This window comes from Panthera uncia, chromosome D1 (genome assembly GCF_023721935.1).
Source record: "Panthera uncia isolate 11264 chromosome D1, Puncia_PCG_1.0, whole genome shotgun sequence".
NCBI classification, from domain to species: Eukaryota; Metazoa; Chordata; class Mammalia; order Carnivora; family Felidae; genus Panthera; species Panthera uncia.
The window spans coordinates 99,343,543-99,370,633 of record NC_064808.1 but is presented as its reverse complement, the minus strand read 5'-3'; the positions used below and the strand labels follow the sequence as shown (position 1 = coordinate 99,370,633).

At 45.8% G+C, this 27,091-nt stretch overlaps 1 protein-coding gene across 3 annotated transcripts in view; it reads left to right on the top strand.

The window, feature by feature from the left end:
* Window positions 1-8,890: 8,890 nt before the first annotated feature.
* The window catches only part of LOC125909590 (nicotinamide N-methyltransferase-like), a 37,768-nt gene continuing 19,567 nt past the window's right edge, over window positions 8,891-27,091 (top strand). Inside the window, exons 1-4 of one of the 3 annotated variants that reach the window (XM_049612930.1) lie at window positions 8,891-9,138; window positions 10,546-10,753; window positions 11,920-12,373; window positions 17,769-26,275. In XM_049612930.1, coding sequence (XP_049468887.1) covers window positions 8,988-9,138; window positions 10,546-10,753; window positions 11,920-12,352 — 792 coding nt within the window. In that variant the 5' untranslated portion in view covers window positions 8,891-8,987 and the 3' untranslated portion in view covers window positions 12,353-12,373; window positions 17,769-26,275. Of the gene's footprint in view, window positions 9,139-10,545; window positions 10,754-11,919; window positions 12,374-12,710; window positions 12,788-17,768; window positions 26,276-27,091 lie in introns of those variants that run through there. The other 2 variants (XM_049612924.1, XM_049612940.1) reach the window with 2 other exon arrangements.

The window sequence follows — 27,091 nt, the reverse complement described above, 5'->3', positions numbered from 1 at the left end:
GCCACCCAGGCGCCCCTGGACAGGGTCTCTTAAGGGGCAGGACACCTTGCATTAGATTCCTGAGGCTGGCATGAGACATTACTGCAACTTGGTGGCTTAAGCCAACAGAAGTTTATCCTCCCACAGTTGTGGAAACCAGAAGCCTGAAACCAAGATGTCGGTAGGGACTCATTCTCTCTGAAGACTCTAGGGGAGAATTTTTTCTGGCCTCTTCCAGCTCCCGGTGGTTCCTGTATTCTCTGGCTTGTTCAGCACCTCTGCCTCTGTCTTCACATGGCCTTCCTTCCTGGGGGTGTCTCTGTGTGGTTTACTGTCTCAGTGGATTTAGGGCCCACCCTCAGCTTCGTCCTCACTTTCGTCACATGTGCAAAGACCTCCTTTCCATGTAAGGTCATGTTCCTTTTTGTTGTTTTTTGAAGTGTATTGATTTATTGTGAGAGAGAGAGTATGTTAGCAGGGGAGGGGCAGAGAGAGCGGGAGAGAGAGAATCCCAAGCAGGCTCTGCACTGTCAGCACAGAGCCGGGTGCGTGGCTCTGTCCCATGAACCTTGAGATCGTGACCTGAGCTGAAATTGAGCTGGACGCTTGACCAACTGAGCCACCCAGGCGCCCCTAAGTAAGGTCACATTTTGAGGTTAGAGTGGACATGAATTTTTTGGAGACACTGTCCAATCCCCTTGCCCCCTTTACACCAAAAAGCCCTTTGGCAATGGGAAGAATGGAACCCACACAAGACCCTGGTCCAGAGCTGTTGGAGCCCTGGTACCCCGGCACCTGTAAAGACCTGTTGCCCTAGTAATGGAAAAAGTTCTTTACTTAGACCTTGGATCTCCTGTCTTGGAAAAGTGCCCTTGTCACTGGCTGAAGTTCCTGGCTCCAGCCTGTGGGAGAGCATTTCTTGACAGTTATCTGCCCTGGCCACATCCAAAGTGGGTCCTTGAACTTGGGGCCCCCTTGGGACTACAGTTTCACCACCAGCCTGATTCCCACTTGTATAAATTTGGGGGACTGAGTATGGTTTTAAGCTCCCACAGTTCACAGCTTTATTAGGCTGAGCTCATGGATATTTGGCAACTCAGTTTCTTTAAGAACAGGCTTCAGACCTTCACTTCCAATCCGTTCCTCAAGCTGGTAACCACACCTAAAGTTCTTCCTTAGACATAGCTGTCAAACATGCCTTTATTATTGCTATTCTTATTATTAATTATTTTCCCCCTCAAATCTGAGCCTCCTTGTCAGCTTCCTGTTGGCTACCTTGGGGCCATCTTTTTCTTTAAGTGTTTATTTATTTATTTGAGAGAGAGAAAGGGAGGGAGAGAGCACATGAGCAGGGGAGGGGCAGAGAGAGAGGGAGAGAGAGAAAATCCCAAGCAGGCTCTGTGCTGCCAGCAGAGAGCCCGATGTGGGGCTTGAACCCATAAACTTGTGAGATCATGACCTGAGCCGAGATCACGAGTCAGAAGGTTGACGGACTGAGCCACCCAGGCGCCCCTGAAAAGGCAATACTCTTTTATTTAAAAAGAAGAAAATTGTTTTTAATGTTTATTTATTTTTGGGAGAGAGAGACAGAGTGAAAGTGGGGGAGGAGCAGAGAGAGAGGGAGACACAGAATCCGAGGCAGGTTCCAAGATGTCAGCTGTCAGCACAGAGCCCGACGCGGGGCTCGAACTCACGAACCATGAGATCACGACCTGAGCTGAAGTCGGATGCTTAACTGACTGAGCCACATAGGCGCCCCAAGGCAACACTCTTAATTTGGTGTTTGCCACAGAACCAAATCCCTTTATAAGAGAATTTTAAATAATGAGCCTTTATTGCCTAAAGCCTCGTCCAGCCTTATTTCCTGTAATTTAGTGTGCAGAAGCAGTGAGCTTGCTTCTATCCAAGAAAATACAGATATCTGGATTTCCCCTACTATCCTTCATTTCTTCTTGGAAACTTGCCATTTTTTCCGGCACCCATCCCTTGATGAGAATATCCTGCTACAAAGCTGGACGGCAACCAACATACACTAACCTCTGCTTCTTCCTCACTCCATGCTTGGAATACACTTGGTCTGCCTTCCAGGCTATTGCAGGCAAGAATTTCCCCAAATGTCTTCTGCTTGCCTAGCAAGGGGCCTCCACTTTCTCTCGCCAAGCTCTCCCTACTGCGGGTGAAGGTCCCGAATAATCTATGTCTGCTTGACTGATCTGCTTTGGCTTTCCTTCTATCACTACCCAGCCTCACCGTCTTCCATCTTCCCTCAGACAGGACAGACCTTTGCAGGTGATACTCCCTCTGCTGAGAACCCCTCTGTTCCTTCAGTCTTTGCCTGGCTGCCTCCTTCTCGTGTAATGCAGGTCTCAGCTCAAATGTTGCCTGTTAATGGGGTCTTCCCTGACCATTCCATCTCAAGGTTGATTTTCGTCACATTTATCACCATCTGACATTCTCTTCTTTTATTTGTTTACTCATCCTGGTCCGTGTCCGTGTTTTTCCTCCATGGAACCTCTGTCCAGGGTCCCGTTCGTCTCTGCCACCACATCTCTACTGTTCAGGAAGGTGCTTGCCACACTGTTGTTATGAGAAAAAATGCCAGTGCTTCCATAACACCATGTGCCAGACACAATTTTCGTTCTTTGTTGAAAACTTGTTTTACTGAGAAGTTTCAAAGATACACAAAAGTAGGGTAATACTGAACCTCTCATAAAAACTGTCTCCCAGATCCAACACTATCAGGCTTTTACCACGCTTGCGTCGTCTGTCCTTCTTGGTTTCCCTTCTTTTTCTCTTCTTTGTTTCTGCTCAAGTATTTTAAAGAAAATCCCAGTCATCATGCCATTCCCCTCGCTACTTACTTCAATGTATGCATTCTTTTTGAAGTTTGTTTATTTTGAGATAGAGCTTGAGCAGGGGAGGGGCAGAGAGACAGGAAGCCACACTGCCAGGCAGAGCCTCATGGGGGGCTTGAACTCACGAAGCACGAGATCATGACCTGAGCCGAAATTAAGCGTCGGACACTTAACTGACTGAGCCTCCCAGGCGCCCCCAATGTCTACATTTTTTAAATGAATTTTTCTTGTATTAGTTTAATGGCATTCATATACCTTCAAAAATTAGCAGTGAGGGGCGCCTGGGTGGCTCAATCGGTTAAGCGTCCGACTTCAGCTCAGGTCACAATCTTGCAGTCCGTGAGTTCAAGCCCCGTGTCGGGCTCTGGGCTGATGGTTCAGAGCCTGGAGCCTGCTTCCAATTCTGTGTCTCCCTCTCTCTCTGACCCTCCCCCGTTCATGCTCTGTCTCTCTCTGTCTCAAAAATAAATAAACTTAATAAATAAATAAACATTTAAAAAAATTAGCAGTGATTCCTTAGTATCATCACTCGGTCCGTATTCAGATTTCCCTGATTGCCTCAAAAATAACTTTTTAGAGTTGATCTGTTTGTATTAGGAGCCGAGCTAGGCCTACATACTGCATCTGTTTGTTTTTCCTCTTGGCTCCAACCCCACCCATGTTGTTGACTTGTTGCGAAAAGGAGTAATTACAGTTGACCCTTATACAACACGGGTTTGAACTTCACGGGTCCACTTATACATGACTGTTTTCAATAACTACAGAACAGTGCTGTAAATATATTTTCTCTTCCTTATGATTCTCTTCAAAACATTTTTTTCTCCAGCTTGCTTCATTGTAAGAACACGGTATATTATACACATAACATATAAAATATGGGTTATGAATGGACTGTTTATATTAACAGTAAGGCTTCTGGTCAACAGTAGGCTGTATCAGTAGGTAAGTTTTGGAGGGAGTCAAAGGTTATACATGGATTTTATGGCTCTATCTTCGTTTATGGGCTCTGACTTCTGCCAGTCTACAATTTGCTGTTAAAGCCACCAGTGATTTCCTCACTTCAGAAATGGTATTTTCAGTCTAGAATTTCTTTACAAAACAGAAGTTTCACTTCTCTGTTGAGATTCCCTGTTTGCTGTTAAGGCTGTATTTTTCTTTAACTCCTTGAACACATTCTTCATAACCGCCTTAAAGTCCTGGTCTGCTAATTTCATCATGCAGATGATCTCAGAGTCTGTTTCCATGGATACCTTTTATTTTTATGGGTAAAATTTTCCTGGTTCTCGGAACATCTGGGAGGTTTTTATTGTAGGCTAAATATTGTGGGTGATCTATTGGAAAGAGTCTGGATTATGTTGTTTTCCTTTAAAGAGTGTTGTGTGTGGTTTTGGCAGGCAATTAATCTCTTGGAGGTATTCCTTGCTCCGGTCAAAGGGTTTGTTAGGGTAAATCAAAAGTAGCCTTTATTCTAGGGCACAATCCTTCTTCCCGAAGCAAAACATTTCTGGTATGGCAGCTGAATGGGGCAACAAGAGAATCTCTCTACTCTGCTGAAATGATGGCTCCCAGCACTCTGTGACCGATAGTGTTTCCGTTCTGCACTCAAGTCCTCGGCAGCCAGTCTGTTGCGAAGTCTCCATCTGTGCCTGTGCAGCCCAGTTCTTGGCATAAACTGACAGGGAGCCTTTGGTATGGGTTAAATTGTGTCCCCCCCACCAACGAAAGATACATTGAAGTTCAATCCCCCAATACTTTAGGATGTGACTTTATTTGGAAATGGGGTTTTCACAGAAGTAGTTACATTAAAATGAAGCCATTAGGGTGGGTCTTAATCCAGTATAACCAGTGTCCTTCTAAAAAGGGGAAATTGGACCCAGAGAGAAAGCCACATGAAGGTGAAGGGAGAGATCAAGGTGATGCACCTACAAGCCAAGCGATATCAAAGATTGACGGTGACCACCAGCCCCCAGGGGAGAGGCATGGAACAGATTCTCATTCACAGCCCTCAAAACAGACTAACGCTGCTGGACGCCTTGATCTCAGACTTCCAGCCTCCAGAACTATGAGAGAGTAAGTTTCTGTTGTTTAAGCCACCCAGTTTGTGGTATTTTGTTATAGCAACCCTAGCAAAAGAATTCACATGGACTTTGGGCCCCCCCATGCACGTGACTCCCTCCTCCCTGGCTCCAGCCCTCCTCCCTGGCGCCAGCCCCACGCATTCCACAGGCTCTAGAAGCTCCAGATCTTGGCCTTCTCAGCTCAGCAGGACTGCTGGAGTCTTTTTGGATTCCACTGTCTCAGGAGAGTGTCCCCAGGCAGAGAGCTGGTAAAGCTCGGGCTCACTTCCTGTGATAGCAGTTCTGTGCTGCCTGTTGTCCCATCCCTGAAAACAGCAGGGTCACATATTTGATCCAGTTTGGTAGTTTTTATGGTGAAAGTCAATTCCAGTATTTGTTACTCTGGCATGGCCAGAAGTGAAATTACTGTTCTAAATTCTTGGAGTTATTTACTTTGAGTAAGTTATGTATTTGAACTCATTTACTCCTCTCAACACCACTGCGAGCTAGGTCATTAATGTCATGAATTCCAGATTTAAAAAGGGGGGGGGGGCAAAGAAAGGTTAAATCACTGGTCCAAGGATATATCCTATAAATGGTGGAGTTAGATTTTGAAACTACGCAGTTTAGCTGCAGAGTCCGTGCTCTTCAATATTAACCTGTTATCTTACGTAACAGGTGCACGATGAATGTGTTTTGAATGAATGAATAGAGAGATGGCTGTCTCTTCTACTTTGTTGCCCATTCACCTTACATATTTCACCTGCCCTGGAGGTGCCCTCCCAACATTACATCAGCCTTGTGTCTTCATTTCTCCCCTACCCAGACTTTTGAGATTTTCTGGAGAAAAATCACACTGAACTCCTACCAAGACCAAACTCCTACCAAGTTATCTGAGCCTTTGAAAATACCTAATACTTCTGTCTTGCCCTCATCTTTGCCTTCCGTGGACTGTGGGTTCTGCCTCGAATCTCACACGTGTGTACTTCCCTTCTCATTTTCAGGAAAAACACAATTTCCAGCTGTGAACTCTCAGATTCCCACTCATTTCTCTAAATTCAACTTGCATTGGCACCTATCCTTGCCTTTTGCTCGGCTGTCAAAATATTTAGTGTTGCTCTCTCTCTTTCTCTCTGGCTGAGGCATATCCATGTGTGGCTGCTGCCTGGTGTCCTCCCTTCCCCAGTCAAGCATTTGGAAGTGTCGCTTACTACCCTGTGTTCCTACCTGCCCTCTCACCTTCAACTCCCTCCCTCCCTCCAGTCTGGCTTCTGTACTCCTTACCAGTCCATTTATTCATGTTGGCTTTTCTTTTTATTCATTTTATCCTTATGCTTTCTTTAAATGTATTTGTTATCCTTTTAACTCCTGGATGTGGATCCCTAATTTATTAATTTTTTTTCCATTCATTAATCTAACTACTTAAGATCATGAATTTCCCCCTGCTGTGTGTCTTACAGCTTTTCATTTGTGGGACTGTTTTCTATATATATTTAAAAATTCTTGTTTTCCTTTTCTCATTGATCCAAGGGTGTTTAAGAGAAAATTAAAAAATTTCTGTGTGGTAGAGGGGCGCCTGAGGGGCTCAATTAAGTGTTCGACTCTTGGTTTCAGTTCAGGTCATGACCTCACAGTTCGTGGGTTTGAGCCCTGTATCGAGCTCCGCGATGGCAGTACAGGGCCTGCTTGGGATTCTGTCTCCCTCCCTCCCCTCCTCCACTCACACTGTCTCTCTAAACAAACAAACAAACAAACCTAAAAAAGATTTCTGGGGTTGTCTAGGTGGCTCAGTTGGTTGAGCGTCCAACTCTTGGTTTCGGCTCAGGTCATGATCTTAACGGTTTCATGGGTTTGTGTCTCACATCAGGCTCTGCCCTGACAGTGTGGACCCTGCTTGGGATTCTCTGTCTCCCTCTCTCTCTGTCTCTCTCAAAATAAATAAACTTAAAAACAAAATAAAAAATAGGTGTTCCTTGGTGGCTCAGTTGAATGAGTGGCCAACTCTTGGTTTCAGCTCAGGTCATGGTTTTGCAGTTCATGAGTTTGAGCCCCACATGAGGCTCTTCCCTGACAGTGTGGAGCCTGCATGGAATTCTCTCTCTCTGCCCCTCCCATGCTCGTGCTCTCTCTCTCAAAATAAATAAACTAAAAAAAAATGTTGTAAATAATAAATAAATAAATTATTTTTGTGTGTGGTAGAGTATCTTTTTTTCTTCTTCTTCTGGTTTTGTAATGAATATCTGTTTTGTTGCATTTTGATCAGAGTATTTTATTGTATATTGTTTCTACTTTGGGGGAGTTTTCTAATTACTCTGTTGTTTTATTTTATTTTATTTTTTTTTAATTTTTTTTCAACGTTTTTATTTATTTTTGGGACAGAGAGAGACAGAGCATGAACGGGGGAGGGGCAGAGAGAGAGGGAGACACAGAATCGGAAACAGGCTCCAGGCTCCGAGCCATCAGCCCAGAGCCTGACGCGGGGCTCGAACTCACGGACCGCGAGATCGTGACCTGGCTGAAGTCGGATGCTTAACCGACTGCGCCACCCAGGCGCCCCAACTCTGTTGTTTTATATACAGTAAATTCCTGAATATTCCATGGACAGCTTTAACAAAAGGTATTTACTTTCTGTTTTCAGACTACAGAGCTCAACATATAAATCAACCAAATTTGTGTTATTAATTCCATTTTAATATCTCCTCTATCCTTCTTTGTTGAAGAAAATGTGAACATACGAAGCCTATGGCCCTTTCCCTGATTATGGGCTAGGAAGGGTCAAAACCCCAGACTCTCAATATGGCACCAGAGCAGAAGAAATGTTACTGTGGTTGCTTCACAGCCCAGAGCATCCTGCGGGAGTGGGAGAGTGATTTCCCTTGTTTCCGAGTGGGAAATGGAAATAGGGCATGGGGAGAGACAGAGGCCTGGAGGTTACCGAAAGGGGATGTTGCAACCCTTGTTAATCAGTAATCTAAGACGGGGTTATGCAATGGAATCTTAGTAGATGCCAGCAGTGTGGACAAATGCCAGCTTCCCCTGCCTGGCGCCACATAAATTCCCCACTTCCTGGCCTGGTGAAGGAGGACTCTGAGTGATTGAGATGTAACGTCTGCCACGATCTGAATGGGACTCAAAGAAGAAATTCAGTTCAGCTATAGAATAAGTAATTTTTGCACATTCATTCCACATCGGCAGCTCCAGCTCAGATCTCTCTGTGTAGTCCAGACTTGGATCTGGGTCAGCTTAGGTTTTTCAGCCTCAAGCTGAAACTAAACCCATCTCTGTTCATCATCTTGTCCTCTTCACCCCTCAACTAAAACCTGCTCTTCTTGTCTTCTCTACTTTCTAAATATTGTCCGCATCCAACAAGTTGTCTGGGGCAGAAACTGTGTGTTGTGGGAGTGGGTGTAATTCAGAAAACGCTAAAGATTGGGGCACCTGGGTGGCTCAGTCGGTTAAGCATCAGGTCATGATCTCCAGGTCCATGAGTTCGAGCCCCACGTCGGGCTCTGTGCTGACAGCTCAGAGCCTAGAGCCTGCTTTGGATCCTGTGTCTCCCTCTCTCTCTGCCCCTCCCCTCCTCATGCTCTGTCTCTCTCTCACTCACTCTCTCAAAAATAAATATTTTAAAACATTAAAAAAAAAAAACAAAATGCTGAAGATCAAAAACCAACTAAGATGTATCCATCCTATTAACAGCCAGAGATACTGGCGGTTCACAGGGGAGTAGTTTAAAAACTGGACATGCTTTTAAAATAGTTTGCAAAACCGCTGTAGAAGAGGATCCAATACAGTGGAGCAGGAGAGCCTAGAAATCCTGCTGCACAAGTCAAATCCACTGAAAAGCCTGGGGGCTGGGGTGGGGGAAAGGGCAGGTCGACTACTTGCAGAGGGAGCTGAAGAACAGGAGGGGAGTTGCCAAGTGTGGCAAAGGCAAATGGCTGAAGGGAGGAGGGCTCGGGGAGTGCTTTTCATTGGCTGTTCTGGTCTTTCCCCGAGTATTTGAGGACTGGCGGAGTGACTGTCTGAACTCCATTAAGAAGGCCCCAGAGCATCAGGCTGCCTGCTCCTTCCTGGACAAAACTCAGGATTCTCTATGGCTCTTCAGGAATCCACAGCGCTGGATTTCTACCAGACGTATTTTGAACCCATGGTCTACCTGGACTACTTCAAGATGGGCCAGAGCCCTGTGGGTGATGATTGCCTCTACTTCCTGCTAAAACACTACAACACCATTTTTAAATCAGGTGCTAGTTTCCTTGAACCCTGGAGGAGGTTTGTGGGGGGAAGGGTGGTGATGCAAATTTTAAATCAGATGCTCGTCTTCTTCAACCCTAGGGCAAGTTTCAGGATGGGGGTAGAGGTGGGAGGGGGGGAAGGGTGGCCAATTGACTGGAACTTTCGACCTGGATGGAGAGTTTGTAGAACTGCTCTATGGGACCAGGTTAGATGTACTTGATGTATGGTACATGGTGGGATGCCTAAACCTTTCTGAGGTCTCTGGGACAAGATTTTCTCCTCCCATGAAGTTGAGGAGCTGTGATCTTTCATGGTCCTGCGTGGTCCTATCTTCTAGCAAAAGAAGTCCCTGGCAAAAGAAGCTGCATGGGGCATAAGAAAGTGTAGGAAGCCTCTTTCCAAGTTCAGTGTAGGAAGCGTTCACTCTTTTGTGTGATTACCGCTGTGGCTCGTGAAAACATTGTGGGTGGGTGGCTCTCAGATTTGCCCCTAGGGGAAGAAAGGTGCTCGGCAGCCCGAACTATTAAAATCAAATACTGGGGATCTTTTCATGATTCACATGAGAAGGAAACATAACCCAATAGATAGAATTTCCCCAATTAACAATCTCCTGCTATCACATTTTCTGAAACTTTTGATGCTTGCTCAATTTATCTGCCACTATAGCCTCCAGGTAACACAAATGAAGGGGAAACAAACAAAATGTAGCAGCAGAATCCAGGAGCAAAGGGGCAGGCTCAGTTCAGTAGCAGGTCAGGATCCCTCGGTCCAGCTGGGTTTCTGTCCTTGCTGCCTTGTTGTTTATCTCAGAAGCCCCTTGCCATATTCCAAATGCTGCTGCCATTTTGTGTTAACCCAGTCTCTCCCTGGCTGGAGAGAAGGGGAGGCCAAGGACTCTGCCGGCAGGTCTGTATTCCCCTTTTAGTCCTCACACTGCTAAGAGAGTTTCTGGGAATGCAGGCGGTGCTCAATGAATGTTTGCTGATTGATCTTTGGAATGTTATAGATGGTCTCGGGGTCATAGGACCCTTCAGCGAAGAGTGCTTGGAATGTGGAAGCCAGTGTCCTCGGAAATGTGACCAGATTTCTTCTCTGAACACTTATTTACAGTGCTAAATTGGCAGTTGAAATGACAAAGCTGCTTCTCTAGTAATTGTCCCCCCTACACACCCCAAATAGGCTCTCCTGCTGCTCACTCTCCCCTCCTACCACGCTCCCCATGCTCAGTGCTGGCACTGTGTGATGTAGCGCCTAAGACTGTCCGGGCAGGCGAAATCCCTAACGCTGGAGTTTACAGTCCCCGATGGTTGACTCCCCGCAGCCTCTCCAAGTGGGAAAGAGAGCGGAGCCTTTGGGAAGGCCCTCAGAGCTGTGGTTTGGTGCTGACGGCTTAGAATGTGTCTGTTCTAAAACAGGTGGGCTGAAAGGAAAGCTCCTGATTGACATTGGCTCTGGGCCCAGCATTTACCAGCTCCTCTCCGCCTGCGAGTCTTTTGAGGAGATAATCGCCACTGACTACACGGACAAGAACCGCCTGGAGCTGGAAAAGTGGCTGAAGAAGATTCCAGGGGCGTTCGACTGGTCCCCAGTGGTGAAATATGTGTGTGAGCTTGAGGGGGACAGGTAAGGGGTTTGTTGTTTGCTTTGGGGTTGCCACGATGCGAGCTGCACTTAGCTGTCCGAATCAAGAATTTATCATGGGCCTCGTGTGGAAATGGCGAGGCAGGTGGAGACTAAGAAGGAAGGAAGTTAGTGGGGTTCCAAGAAGAAGAAAGGAGGAAGAGTGTGACATGAATACAATAAAGACCAAAAAGAGGGAACAGAAACAGATGGCTATAGACAGACCCAGAGCCAGAAGGGAATTGTCACGAGCGCCTACCCAGAATGCCAAGGCATGACCCCAGGCCGATGTGGATGGAGCAGGGTGGCAGCCAGCTGGTGTTTGAGGGCAGACAGCCGTTCTGATTGGCAGGTGGCCCTGCTGTTCCAATTACAACCTCCAGGTGGCTCCAGACTTGGGGAATCTTTCTGTAGATCGCAGGGGCTGGGCCTAGAATTAAGACCCATCTTGCACAAGTGAACAGAATCTACTTACCTTGGATCATTTCAGGGCACCAGGAAGGTCCACCATAGCACCTCCACTCCCCAAATACCACTCTCCCCAGTTAGATAGGACGGTTGCAGATGTACATTGGATTCTTATTCCTTTTGCTTAAGACTGTGACTTTTTAAAAATACAGAATTGGAAAGGGTAAACCTTTAAGTGCTTGCCCCCGTGCATACCTCAGTATGAATGAGCCCCGTGTGCTGAGAACAGGTGTAGGTAAGAAGAGAACGTATGAGGCGATGAGGAGGTCGAGTGGGGTGGCCAAGAGACACCGGGAGACCCTGTGGGACCCAGCAAAGTCGGCCAAGCTCACATTATAGCTTTGCTCAGCTGATTTCAGGCTGGCTTTCCATTTCTGGTTGTACTTACCCGGGTCGTGTTAAACACGGACCGAGTGGAGACAGAATAGGCCAAGCACAAGGCATACGTTGCTCAGCGAGGGGCCATGGGTGGAAAGAGCAGCGACCTCGGGGTCAGGGTTTGCAGGTCCTTGGCTTTGACTTTATCCACAGCTGGCTTCACAACCGTGCCCCTCTCTGGGACTCAGTTTCTTGATCTGTAAGACTGGTGACTTGATATTCCGGGAGTCTGTGTGGAAGGCAGAGAATGGTGGGAGTGACATACACCTCTCACATGATGAGCCTGACCCAGCTGGCCGCTCTTCCCTCTTCCCTCCGCTCAGAGACAAGTGGGCTGACAAGGAGGAGCGGCTAAGGAGAACCGTGACCCAGGTGCTCAAGTGTGATGTGAATAAAGAACAGCCCCTGGAACCTGCAGTCCTGCCCCTGGCGGACTGCGTCCTTTCCTCCCTGTGCCTTGAGGCTGCCTGCCTCACCCAGGAGGCCTTCCGGGCTGCCCTGCGCCACATCAGGACCCTGCTCCGGCCCAGGGGCCATCTGGTGCTGGGCGGGGGCTTTGATACCACCTTCTACATGGTGGGGGCGAAGAAGTTCCCCTGCCTTCCCCTGAAGGAGAAATTCGTGTGTGAGGCTCTGCAGAAGTCCGGCTTCACCATCGAGAAGCTGGAGACGGCTCCGCGGGCAGCTGAGACCATGTCGGATGAGCAGTCAGACTACACCGCGATGTTCGTCGTCGTGGCCCAGAGAAATGACTGACGTATTGGACTTGGAAGGGGGGTGAGCATGCAGGGGTCATTTGGCCACCCCATTTCCTTCCCTCTGCGCTCGGTTGGCTTTATTTAGAACTCTTCATTGCCAGCAAATGCTTTTAGAGTCTTATTATATGTGATTGCCAGATAATTAGGGATGTTCCTCTCAAACAGAGAGGTTCATAGTATACTCCACTAACGTCCCGGGGTTGGGGAAGAATTGGGCCAGAAAATAAAGCTTGGCCTCCCCTAGTTTTGAGGGCACCTTGGGGTTGCATGGGAGCGAAGAGGGTAGAGTCCCCCGTGCCCTCCTCCTTGAGGCATCTGGGGACGGCTCGCCTTCTGAGCTCATTCATCATTTGCAGCTTCACCCCTGCTGATGACACGGCTGCCCCGTCCCACAAAATGAAAGGAACGCGGGCTTTGGCGCAAGAAGACATGGGTTTTGGTACTTGGCTCTTGTGATGATAGGTAGGTCATTTGTATCTCACAGCCTCAGTTTCCCCATCTCTGAAATGCAAATAATAAGACCCCTCCCCAGGCTTCCTGTGACACCCCAAATATATAACATGAACACACCTGCTGAACAGCTACGTGTGCGATGGCGTATGTGTTTTCACTGACCTTGCAGGTGCAGGTAATAAGCAGTTCTTTTTTTTTTTTTTAATTTTTTTTAATGTTTATTTATTTTTGAGACAGAGAGAGACAGAGCATGAACAGGGGAGGGTCAGAGAGAGGGAGACACAGAATCTGAAACAGGCTCCAGGCTCTGAGCTGTCAGCACAGAGCCCGACGCGGGGCTCGAACTCACGGACCGTGAGATCATGACCTGAGCCGAAGTCAGACGCTTAACCGACCGAGCCATCCAGGCGCCCCGGTAATAAGCAGTTCTAAAGGGAGCTGGAGGCGTTGTTCTCTTTTGTCCAGTGCGACCCACCTAAGCCAGTTGCGGACGGGCACGGGGCCCTTGGGGAAGACTCTTGAAGGAAGTAGCAGCAGATCCGGGAGATGGGAGGGGTGAGCAGGAGGAAGCCAGGAGAAAGAACGGGGCGGGAATAGTCTGTGGAGAGCAGGAATTGTCAGTAGCAGTAGCATGTGCCGAGACCCAGAGGGGAAAGAACATGCTGTGTTTGCTGAACTTCAGCAGGAAAAACTGACACCTGGGTGCAAAATTTGGGGCCCTGCCCCTGGAGATCTCTGATAAAACACCTTGGGCACTGGCATGGTAGAGCAGACCAGCGTTTCAAGTGGGCAGAGAATTTGCCAAAGCAGTGACGATTGGCGGGGGTTGGGAGATGGGTAAGCAAGTGATTTGTTCATCCAACAAATATTTGTTGAGTGCCTACGAAATACTGGGCACTGTGCTAGGTGTGTCAGAAACTTTGCCCAGGGCTGGTCCTCGCAGTAAACACAGTTTTGCCATATCTAAGCCCTTGATCACATTCTACCCCATGTCTGTGTATCTGTGTATATTCTTGTGTGTATATGTGGCTATGGGTGTGTGTGTGTGTGTATGTGTGTGTGTGTGTGCTGATGATGGTTGTAGAGGGTGGGTCAGATCCATTCCATGGTGTCACCACATGAGTGATAGGAGAAGCTGACTCTCAAAGGCTAGGATCAGATCAGGAGTTAGCTACTAAAAGCTGGCAGTAGATGCACCCAGAGGCTGAGTGTTCGCACCTCCTCCAAGGAGAGCTCCAAGGGCACACTGGAGTGTGCAGCCAGAAAGCTGGGCTGGGCTGGAAAACATAAAGCAAAGAGCAAGGTGGGTGGGCATATGGGGAGGGTGTCCAGGCACAGGTGGTCTCAGTGGGACCGACTTGCCCAATGCTCTACCTCACTGCATCAAGTGTGGGCACGCATCCCGGGGTGTGTTCCCCTGGGGTCCTGGGGTCCTGGTGTCAGTTACACGGGCAGTCACCTCAGGGAGCTATTGACTCCCTTACGTGATATTCAAGTTACCCCTTAAACTTTGTGGGCTGTGAGTGAGCATTGTGTTTGGCTTCATGGGAGGTAGAGAGATACCAATATGTGCAAGACGTGGCTCGTGGCCTGGAAAGTACGGAAAGGGTTTACGATTCACTGGAGTAACAAGAGACACGCTTTTGTTAAGTTGACACTGAGTAGGCCTGGGACTCTACTGCAAGGCAGGCTTTATTTGGGAGAGGGATGGTGATGGGAACCACGCCACTGGGCAGGATTCATTCTTGCTCAGGGACTGAGGAAGGTGTCACGGAGTAAGTGGTAGCCAAGATGAGTTTTAAGAGAGGGTGCTGGTTGGAAAAGTGCTCCCACTGGAAGAAATTCTACTGCTAAAAAACATGGCCTTAGGAAGATACCAGGTAAATGATGTGATGTTTTCTTTGCCTGGAGGGCGGGATCCCTATGAGAGAACGCTGGGGGACAAGGAAGGATAGGAAGGTAGCTCAGGGCATTGGACTCTCCAGGGGGTAATCAGAGTTCATCAATAAATACTCATTTAGAACCTGCCATTTGTCAGGCCCTAAGAAGGTGAAAACAAATATGACACAATTCTTGCCCTTGTTGGGCTCATTCACAGACGGTATGACAGCAGTGTTAAGAGGGGAGGGCACACAGAAGGTCATTCTTAATCTGGGGGAGATAAGGGAGGCATCACAAAGAGGCAATATTTCTTCTTAAAGTTTTATTTATTTATTTTGAGTGAGAGTACAAGTGGGAGAGGGGCAGAGAGAGAGGGAGAGAGAATCCCAAGCAGGCTCCACGCTGTGAGTGCAGAGCCCGATGTGGGGCTCAGTCCCACAAATCGTGAGGTCATGACGTCAACTGAAATCAGGAGTCGGATGCTCAACCGACTGAGCCACCCAGGCACACCACAAAGAAGTAATGTTTATTTTTATTTAGTTAGTTTTTAATTTTATTTTTTTCAATTTACATCCAAATCAGTTAGCATCTAGTGCAACAATGATTTCAGGAATAGATTCCTTAGTGCCTCTCACTCATTTAGCCCATCCTCCCTCCCACACCCCCTCCAGTAACCAAGAGGTAATGTTTAAAGTGAGTCTTGAACTCACAGTGAGTACCCGATCGCCAGGCAAACAGAAGGTGGGGTGGAGGTAGGCTGCGGTGTTGAAAGCATTTCTGATGGAAGAAGCAGCCTGGCCAAGGTGGGAGCCTTGGGGGGCGGGGACATCAGTCATGTTTGGGGAACCTCAGTCAGGAAACAGAATAAGTGGCCATTATATTCCTGTCCCTGTTTTGTCTTCTGAGGATATGGTGAATGAGTCCAGCAAGGCCCTGCCCTCATTCAACTTTGGAGAAGGGAAGGCAGACAATAAAGGAATAGACAAAAAAAAAAAAAAAAAGTGAGCACTAAGAAGGAAATCAGCAGGGAGGTGCTGTGGAGAGTAACCGGGGCAGAGGGGGTGGGAGAAGGGCTCAGACAGTTGCTGGGATGGACAGACCTAGACTGAGGTCTGGCACAGCTGGACAGGGCTATGAGGGCGGGGCACCTAGGGGAGGTGCCAAGCCCAGCAGTGTCCCTCTCTCTATAACAGAGCTCCCCAAAGCTGCAGGGGAGGATGCCTCTGGATGCAGAATCTACAGGCAGAAGGGAGCTGCCCTCCTACCTGTTCCCATCCTGTCTGCAAGCCTCCCCTGGAGAAACCCCCTTTACAATGTTCAAGCCCCCCCCCCTTATTTTGCCTTCCAGAGGAGGATCCCAGGCACTCAGACCTCCAGGGGAAAGAGCAGGCAGTGAGGGGGATGGCTGGCACACCCCTGGAAGACAAGGCAGGCCGTCCACCTGACCATGTGTCTCTGTATGTGAGTGTGTCCTTCAGGGGAAGGAGGCAGGACAGCAAGATGGCTCCCTGGGGACCAGTCCTAAACCTGTTTTGGATTATTTCCCTTGTCCTTCACTCTCCGGACACAAGGGGGCAGTGGAGCCTTGAGCTTGGCGGACTGCAAGGTCCATGGGGCAGAGGACAGTCTTCCCTCAACCTTGTTTGCCTGAGGCCTGCTCTCCTTTTCAACCTGACCTCTGAATGTGGGAATCAGGAAGAGGAGGGCCACGGCCCGGCCAGAGGACCCTGATTTTCACTGACCTTCACTCAACCATATATAGGATGAATGCCCCCCTCCCCTTCCACAACAGAAACTAAAGCCCAGGTCCTTGTGCTGAAGGATCAGCCCATTAGTAGCTTGGACAAAGAGCAAGGGAGAGGCGCCCTAGCTGGCTGCTGGAGTGGAATTCTTCTGAGCCCTCTCTATTGTAGTGAAAATCTCCCCAAATTTCATGAGGCAGGGGCAGGAGGGTCAAGTGCAGTGGATAGGGCCCAGCAAGTCCATCAGATCCACTCGACAGCTATTAATGCCAATACATGTGTCAGGTCTCATGCTGGTGCTAAGGAAACAAAGGAGAATTGGATTCAGCTCTTCCAAAAAGTTCACAGTTAGGTGGGCAAATGGCCACTGCCACGCGGAGTGGTTTGTTCCGCACGAGAGTAGGACAGGTACTGGGGAACACAGAAGAGGTGCGTTAACGTAGATGTGGGGTGGGGCGAGGGAGGTCACAGAAGGCTTCCTGGAAGCAATGCCCAGGTTGAGTCTTAAGAATAGGAAGGTTTAGCCAAGGGCTTTTTTAGGCAAGGGGAAAACATGAGCAAGAGATCAAAGTCAAGAAACAACATGGGAGGGAGATTAAAAGACATTCCAGTGTGTCTGAAAAATTTCCAACGCAACACCCTTGAAGGTTGCAACCATTTTAATGGCACGCGCTCTGTGGTCTGGCTGTCACCCAACTCTCCAGCCAGTAGAAAGGGCTTTCTGAACAGTTTTGTACATTCAGACAGAAGCTTCAGAGAATTGAGTTTTTCCAGGCTAGGACCTATAGGATTGTGAGAAACTGTATGCTGGGGGAAAGACTTCATAGCAGGGCAATTAGTTTTGGGGTGGGCTTTTTCCTTTGGGACTTTCTACTACATGTTGCCTTAACAAGTGACAAGGTGCATTTAAGAGGAATTCAGAGGTTAAGCCTGTAAGCAAATAACAAACGCAGTTTCAAAAACAAAAACCATAAGGCTACGTACTGCTTAACTAGGTTACATAGTTAGATTTAACTATTTATTAAACTAGATAAAACTTAGATTGCTGATTGATGATAGACCCGTAGCCAAAGTGATCAGGCAGACAGACTGGAAGAAATCTTTGCAATGGATAAAACCAACACCTTCTAGAATATACAAAAAACAGCCAAGTCAAAATATACAAATTTGGACTAGGAGGAAGTCCAAAGAAAAAAAGGAGTGAGGGTGTGATTAGGAAATTTGTAGAAGAGGAATCTCCAAAGTTAGCAAACATTTTGTGGCAGATTGTGTAACTCTTCACTGATTTCTCTGTCTTCTCTTCTCTGGCACACCCATTTCTTGGGTCCTTTGCCTCAGGCTGTGGCATTGGGTTCTGGCCCCAGGAATGTGAACGCATCTCATGCCTACTCCAAGGGCTGGATGCAGAGAATCCAGTGGAGACCTCTGGCCCCTAGGAAATGAGACAGCTGCACTGTAGAAGTCTGACCGCCTGGAGCTGTATCCCTCCCCGGACTCCCTCCACACCGGACTGTGAAGTGAACAGAGATGTATCAGCATTTACTTTGTGAAGCCACTGAGATGTGTGGGTTGTTACATCAGTGAACTTACCTCACCGATGTGCACACTTAGATGAGCTCCAATTGGTTAGAGAAAGGTGAAATTTAAAAAATTATAAGGGCACCTGCCTGGCTCAGTGGTAGAGCATGTGACTCGATCTTAGGGTGGTGTGTTCAAGCCCCACATTAGGCATGAAGCCTACTTTAAAAAAATTGTGTAACTTCATGTATTTTCATTGGACTTGAAAAAACTGGTAAGGTAGATCATTCCAAGAATTTTGGTAGGGGTTAGAGGTGTGTATGGGTGTGTTGGTGATTACAGGAACTCCCATGTACTGCTGCTGGGGATGTAGACTGGTATAGGCTTGTCAGGGGGGGCGGACCCTGGTGGTTCTCACTAAAATTAAATATTTAATTGGCTTGTGACTCAGCATTTCTACTCCCGGGAATATACCCTGTGGAAATTCCCACACAGGTCTGCACAGAGGAGACCTGGGCATCTACAGAAACGTTGTGTGGGGGAGTTAGAGGCAATCTGGGTGTCCATCCCTGGGGGAGTAGATACGTAAATGGGGGGATTCAAGTCACGGAGTGGCAAGAAGGTATGGCCCACATGTCCACATAGCCACGTGCACGGGCCTTAAGGGCACAGTGAAAACGATGTAAATGAAGATATATACATACAAAACAACAGTACCTATTTCACGGAAATACACATAACGAAAAGAACACGCACTAAACCTCTTAGAAAATCCTCGGGAGGGTGGGAGATGCGTGGGGAGCAAGAAGATAGGATTGAACAGAGGGATCCCCTCCCCCTACACACGTTCTTTTCCGAAGCTTTCTAACAAGAGACCGAAGACTGACAGTCACAGCTTTTACTTCCTAGACTGGGTTTCCTTTACTGAGTCGGATTCCCATGAGGCTGTGACATCTCTCCTCAACTTTTTTTGAAAACCCCACGGTCAGCCATCACTGCTAATTTTCCAGTTTCCTAAGCATTCCCTTTTAATCGCCTGACCTCATGGTTTCTCAAAAACAAAACAGGAGACAGGTACAAGAACAGAATTACAACATCAAGTCTTAGTCTAGCTTTTTTACACAAGAAGTAAGACTAGCTGCTTTTTCACATCTGTATTAAACGCAGAGGAAAAGAGTGACATACATTAACCTGGCAGGACAGGTGTTTCAAATATATGTATTATACTGCGAATGGCAATTAGCAGGAAACAAGGGGGAAAAAATCAGTGGAAACGGAGACTATAGACCTAAATCAGAAGGTAGCAATTATGGTAAGTGAGTGCATGACAAAGGGACATCACACCACAGGGAAGCAAAGCAGAATCATCTGTATAGCCCAGAAGCCACCCCAGTTCTCAGCTTTTGCCAGGTGGGTGTTGTAGAAGCCCCGCCATGATTTTTAGCCTCATGAACTTGGTCATTACTGACGGCCACCTGCCGCGGCCAAGCCGCTGGTCCCCAGCTTTGCCAAAAGCCCCCAAATGCCATGTCGCTGCAGTTCACAAACCATGCCAAGGGGGTGAGTTGGGGCTGGGCACCTCTTTGCTGGATTATGGAACTGGGCCCAGCTGAGGCTCAGGAATCTCCTTCTCTTCCCTCAACCACCCCCACCCCAGCTCTCTCTTTTCTCCTCCAAGAAGAGCTCGCATCCTGTGTCCTTCCTCTCCTTCCCTGCTCTGGCATCCTTCTCAAAGCTTCCTGCACCCCAGGCAATGGATTCAGTGGCCAGTTTAAAATCTGGAGACTCGGGGCACCTGGGTGGCTCAGTCAAGCGTCTGATGGCAGCTCATGATCTCGCTGTTCGTGGGTTCAAGCCCTGCGTCATTCTCTGTGCTGACAGCTCAGAGCCTTGAAGCCTGCTTCGGATTCTGTGTCTCCCCCCTCTCTGTCCCTCTCCCACTTGTACTCTGTCTCTGAAAAATAAATAAGAATAAAAAAGAAATCTGGAAATCGTGAGTATAGATAAGTAGAGAACTAAACTTTTTGGCTGAACCAGTAGCTGTGTGGCTTTAGGTTGAAAACCCAAATCTCCGTGAGAGGATGCGCTGTTAGAACCCTAAGAAACGCACACACAGGACCCCCTCGCGTTCTGATGGGACAGCCTCCTTTCTTGTCCACAGGGAGCTATGACTCTAACAAGAGAGGGGAACAGAGAGGTGATAGACTCAAGGAAAGGGCTCCCTGCCTCCCTGCAATTAAGGCTCAGATGAATCATCCCTGGACTCACCATCCGTATTCATTAAAACCTAAAGCAGACCCTGTGGGGCCGCATCAAATTTGATGAGTTATCATTTTGCTTGTAATTTTGTTTATTATTAATTACCAAGCACATGAAAGGCTCCAAATTGCTGGTTCCTCTGACTCTGGGAGTTGCTCAGTTTGGCTCTGCCTTGGATTCCAATCTCAGGCCTCACACCTGGCCTCAGTTCTGGTCTGAGCAGAGAACGAGGAAGAGGCTCAGCGCAGGCCCGTCTCTACAGCAGGAGCAAACCCCTGCCCCGCGCTGGCAGCAGAAGCAGGCTCCTAATTGCTGCGGTGTACCTGGGGGTGCGGCTCGCTCTTGGAGATAAGCAGAAGCCAGGGAGAGTAAAAGGCGAGATCAGTGCCTACGGGAGTCTGAATCATTTCTGGAGCATCCCGGGCCTCTGATCTCAAGTAGGCCTTGATGTCTGAAGCACAGACTTTTTCTGGTGTTGGAGAAGGGAAACTTGAGTGGTAGTTTCTGTTATGTTCCCCATCATTCTTGCCCCGTTTTTGTTGAACCAGTCATTTATCCTTCGGTGCCCTTGAATGCTGTAACCCCATTGGGTGAAATTGAGTAAAAGGAGCCTCTCTGGGCACGCCTCAGGGAGGAAACCTGGGGCCACCTAAATGACCAAGGATTCTTTATCTCTACATCTGTGCACATGTCAAAAGCAGTCCTGCACCTAGACATGCAGGATGTTTTTTTGTTGTTGTTTTTTTATCATGAGCTTGATCATATATAGAAATGCTCATAAAACATTTGCATATAGTCTGAAGATGAATATAAAATGAACACCAGGTAACTGCCCCCCAAGTTGAGAAATAGAACAGTGAAGGGTCTTAGTAGCACCCCCTTCTTCCCCTCCAGAGCCAACCAGCATCCTGACGTCTAAGGTAATGATTGTTTTTCTCTATAGTCTGCCATTCCTTTATGCATCACTAGATAAGCTTGTTTACTTTTGCCTGTTTTGAGCTTTATATCATTGGAATAAAAATGTGTATCTTCTTGTTTCTCTCCCTCTCCGTCTTTGGAGAACCATCCACGCTGATACCTGTAGCTATAATTGGTGCAGTTCCATCACTGTATACTCTGATTTATTTATTCGACTGTCGCTGGACATTTAGGTTGTTTCTTGCTGGGGGCTACTTCAAACAATGCTGCTAAGAACAGTCACGTGCCTGTGCCAGGTTTGCTCTAGGTATGATCCTGGGTGTGCAATTGCTGGAGATGGGGTATGCCCAACTCAAGTCTCCTAGTTCGTGCCAGCCTGTTTTCCAGAACGGTGCACTGGTTTATTTGCCCACCAGAAATACATGAGAATATCTGTGCTCAAGGTCCTTGGTGCTGGCAGACGTTATTTTTGCCAATCTGATGGCTCTGTAGTAGTATCTCATTGTGACTTCACTTGCATTTCGTTGATGAGATTAAGCATCTTTTCATAGGGTTCTTATAAAGGGTCTGTTCATGTTTTCTGGGTTGTTCTTTATTTTCATTTTGATTCACAGAAGTTCTTTATAAATTCTGGATCCTGGTCCTTTGTCAGTTTTATGAGTTGTGAGAACTTTTCCCACTCTGTGGTATGTCTCTTTACTCTCTTAATGTGTCTTTGGTTGAACAGATGGTCTTAATTGTAATATACTCAAACTTAAAAAATCTCAAATTTCTGATGAATGGTTTTTTGTATCCGGTTTAAGAAATCCTTCTCTACCCCTAAGGTCATGAAGATATTCTTCTACATTACCTTCTAAATCCTCAGAGACTTACCCTTCGTCTATGGTTTTTAATCCACCTGAATTGATTTTTGTGTCTAGTGTGCAAAGAAGGTCCTATTCCATCTTGTCCCCTATGGATACTCAATTACCCTGGCACTATTTACTGAAGAGTATATCTTTTCCCCCACTGATCTGGGATATCACCTCCGCTGTATATCAAGGGTTGATAAAGTTATGGGTCTGTTTATGGGCTCTCTACTATTTCATTAGTCTATTTGTCAGTCCTTACACCGATACCATACGGTCTTCATTACTACAGCTTTATAATAAGTATTATGTCTGGTAAAGCCAGCCCTCCTACCTTATTTTTCTTCTTCAAGAGTAGCTACTCTTGGCCCTTGCCACTGTCATATAAATTTTAGAGCTGGCTTGTCAAGTTCCAACAAAAACCTATTGGGATTTTAATTGAGATTTTACCGAGTCTATAAATCAATTTGGAGAGAAATGACATCTTTACAATGTTGAGTCCTTCAATCCATGAAGTGGTCTATTTCTCCATTTATTTAGGTCTTCTTTAATGTCTTTTCATAAAATTTTATAATTTTCTCCATTAATGTCTTGTACATATTTTGTTGGATTTATTCCTAGGTACTTCTCATTTTTTAATGCCATTGTGCATGAAGTCTGTTTTAAATTTCATTTTATAACTGTTGCTGGTTAAAAATGAATTTAATTTTTTATATTCACTTCGTATCCAGAAATTTTGCTAGACTTTTATATTCTAGCAGTTTCTTTGTAGATTATTTTAAATTTTCTCTATATATTATCTTATCTGTTTTTAATAATAATTTTAACTTTTTCATTTCCAATGCTTCTACCTTTTATTTTTCTTACCTCCGGTGCTGTCCAAGACCCCTTGTAGAATGTTGAATAACATTGGTAATCGTTAAGATAGAAGAAATAAAACTTGGCAATTGTTAGCATTCTCACCTCGGTCCTCAGTTCAGAGGGAAAGCTTTTAAAAGTGTCATCATGAAGTATGATGTTTGTTGAAGTTTTTGTAGGTAATCCTTTTCACATGAAGGGAGTTCCATCCTACTCTCCATTTGCCAAGTGGTTTTTATTGTTACTGTTGTGAATGAATATGGATTTTGAGCTCCCCCCACCTCCATATATCTATTGAATGATCAGAAGACCTTTCTCCTTAAATATGTAAATATGATGATTTACATTAACTGATTTTATTAAATTTATTTATTTATTTTGAGAGAAAGTATGAGTGAGGGAGGGGCAAAGAGTGAGGGAGAGACAGAATTTCAAGCAACCTCCACCCAATCAGCACAGAGCCCACTGTGGGCCTGGATCTCACAAACTGCGAGATCGTGACCTGATTCGAAACCAAGAGTTTGACATTTAACCAACTGAGCCACCGAGGTGCCCTTACGTTAACTGATTTTTGAATGTTAAATTGCCTTGTACTCCAGCAATAAACCCGCTTGGTCATAGTGTAACGACTAAATGAATAAGCTGTCCCGTCAGACTGTTGTAGGTCTGAACCCCAGCTATACAGCTACCTAGCAGTGTGGCCTGGGCAGGGTACTTAACCTCTCTGTGCCTTATACGCTGAAATGGGGATAATAGTACCTAACTCACAGAACTATTGTAAGGTTTAGTAACACATCCAAAATGCTTAAACCGGTGTCTACGCCTAGTAAGCACCATATAAGTGTTTGCTGTTTTATGGACTAGACAAGAATTTGTTTAGGATTTTTGTATTTGTGTTCATGAGTGATTTTTAGCTTGTAATTTTTCTTTCTCATAAATAACCTTGGCATTATGGTTTTGCTCAACTTATAAAATTAGTTGAGGGGTGTTTTCTCATTTTCTATCCTCTGAAAGAGTTTGGGTAAAAATAAAATGACCGATTCCTTGAATATATGCTAGAACTCGCTTGTGAAGCCATCTGCCTGGAGGGTTTCATGAAGGAACAATGTTCGACTTAAGTTCTTTGATGGTTACAGGTCAGTTCAGGCTTTGCATGTGTTGTACGTTTACTTGGGAACGTCTCCATCTAAATATTCGGTATATTGGCATAAAGCTATTCACGGTAACTAATAGCCATCTTTGCGAGGTCTGTACCATATGCCATGAAGTTTCCATTTTCACTCTTGACATTGGGTGTATGTGCATTTTCCTTTGTTTTTTTTCCCCCTTGATCATTAAAAACAGAAATTTGCTAATTATATTTGTCTTTTCAGAGAGCCGATTTTTGAGCCTTGCTGATCTTCCCAATTGTATTTTAGCTTTTTATTTCATTAGTTTCTTCTCTATGATATTATTTTCTTTCCACACCCCCATTTACGCTACTGTATGTACATTTGAGGGTTAGAGTTCCCCCTTAAATACTCTTTTGGCTTCAACCCACGAATTTTGATATGTGGTACTTCCATTACTACTGAGTTCAAACTATTTTATAATTTTCACTCTGATTGCTTTTTGGGGGCCACAGGTTCTTTATTGGTATGTTCCTTAACTTCCAAACAAATCAGGGTATTCTAGTTATCTTTTTGGTTTTTTGGCTTTTAACTTCAACACGTTGGTCAAAAATATACTCTGTTTCATTTCAGTCCTTTGAAATATGTGGAGGCTTGCTTTGTAAGCTAGTATAGGGTAACTTCTAATGTGCTTTGTATTGTTAAAACACGTGTGTAGGTGTTGGGTGAAGTATTTTATATGCATCCATTAAGTCTAGTCGAGGAATCCTGCTACTCACGTATTACATATTTTTACTGATGTTTTTATCTATCTTTAACTCTCCATCGACTGCCTTCTTATTTTATGCTTTATATTTGTCTGACAAGTCTATGTTGTTGTTGTTGTTGTTTTCCCTCTCTCTCTTAGTTCTTGCCTCCTTCTGAATTTTTTTTTTGTCATTCCATTTCCTCTCCTCTACTAATCTGATTGTGTTATTTTTGTGGTGCCTAAGATTGCAGTGTAGGTATTTTACTTTGGATCCCCCAAAGCACTGGTGAGGGCATGGGAAAGTGAGACAAAGAAAGAAAGGAAGGCAATCAGGCCCCATTCATGAACCAGTTTCTGCTGTGGGCAACTGGGGCTCACTTCTGCTGCGGACCTCTGCAAGAGTTCATAGAACCTGTTTGGGCATTCTCATCCCAGGACCAAGGAAGCCAGTATAATCATTCAGCAGCTCTCCTCTGTCACTGGGTGAGGGCCTGAGGGCTGCTGCCCAGCTTTTCTCACCTGCTCTATGTAGGGGCCAAACATACTCCTACAACCAGAGACAATTCTCAGGCTCAGGAAGTATGGGCAGTGTATAATCATCTGCCTGGAATTACAATATGCATAATCTACTTAGCAAGGCCTAACTAACGTCTTACCCTCAGCAAGGTCTTACCCTTCCTGGACAATTCAAAGATCCAGAACACTTCAACTCCATGTATTTACCCTCCCCTGAAATTTATAGGCTATTGATATTGTGTATTTTAGCTCCATCTTGCTTGTTTTTAACCACATATGCCATTATTTTTTATACATCCATTAGAATTACCCACAAGTTAGTGTCCTTACTTGTTCTTCATTCTTTTTTTCATCTCAGACCTTGATCGTTTGCACACTGGTATTGCAGAACTATTTTCTCATGAGGTCATGACCTGAGGTAATGAAGCAAATGTTTTATCAACTGACCTCATGGGAAGAGCAGCTACCAGTAGACCAAGTTCCCAGGCTAGATGGCAGTGATGTGCTTTCTTGAGTCCTTTCATTTCTCCTTCCTTCCTTCCTTCCTTCCTTCCTTCCTTCCTTCCCTACTTTCCACTCTCCCTGCCTCTCTTCCTCCCTTTCTATTTCCTTCGTGCTCTTTGTTTCTTCCAGAGTCTATTGATTTTGGAACTCTGTCTTCACTACATTTTGTCTCCATGAGAGGATTGCCTTTCTGAGCCAATACCCTAGGCATTTTAAATTTCTTTGCTCACTGAAGCCTGTTAGAATCACTGTGGAATCTAGTTCCAGTGGGAAGGCCAGTGGACGAGCAGATGTGCCCTTCGATGCCCATGAGGGTACTGTTGCAACTCCACTCAAGGACTGGTCCCATTTCACCATTGGGATGTTGAATTGCTCCTGAATTCATATCCAAAAGGAAACTAAGACTTCCGGAGACTCCAAATAATCCGGATAAAGAAGGAAGCATTTCATTTATGCATCTTTCTTAGACACGGGATACGGGGTTCTAGTTTTTTTCATAACAACTACTAAGGAAAGGATTTGGAGGTTTTAGTTTAATTGCTTCTAAGAAAAATTCCATAGTGGGCCATTTAGAAGGAAAAAAGAAAAATTCAGTTTGGGATAATGAAATAAGCCACACGCTTAAATTTTTGTTTGAACTGTTCAGGATCTGATTTAAAAATCTGGCCTTTGTTTTATATGATTACACAGTTTGTTTTCATAGAGTATATGTTAATCCTAAAAAAGAAAAGAAGATTTTCCTTCCAGAAAAACTTCCAGAGGCTGTTGATTTTGGAAGGACGTCTTCACCACGTGTGTATTTGTATATTCATACGTTCATAATTGTAACAGACATTCATGGAACAGTGGGCAGCAGGCCAACACGGGGGCGGGTTTCTATCTGTAGTAAAATTTGATTCTGACCATCCATCTTGGCAGCTTCTGAAAAGGGTAGGAAAAAAATTAATGACGGGATGAGGGGGCGAGGGGTACTACTGTATCAAGGCCACATATAAGCTACATAACCACTATTTTTAAAATTCCCTGTTAAACAGACTCATGGGTGGAAAAAGGGACATTTCCCAAGGTAAGGACTCAGTGTAAGGGAAACTATGAATTAATTTTCTCAATACCTTGAACAGGGAACACTGAACAGAATAGATACTATTGAAGAAAACCCCAAAACATGTCACTTTGGCGTTTGATTATTTTGAATTAAAGGCATTTAAAAAACAGTAGGTATAGGAAGGTTGCTCTGATCCTCCTTTTTCTTCCTGTAAGCAGGAGATGAAAGTCCCATATGAAAGGTACCCTCTCTGTACCAGGAGGAAGGAAGGCATTCTTATCACCAGACACAGGAAATTTGGGGCTGAGAAATCTGTACAAACCTTGTTAAGCCAATCT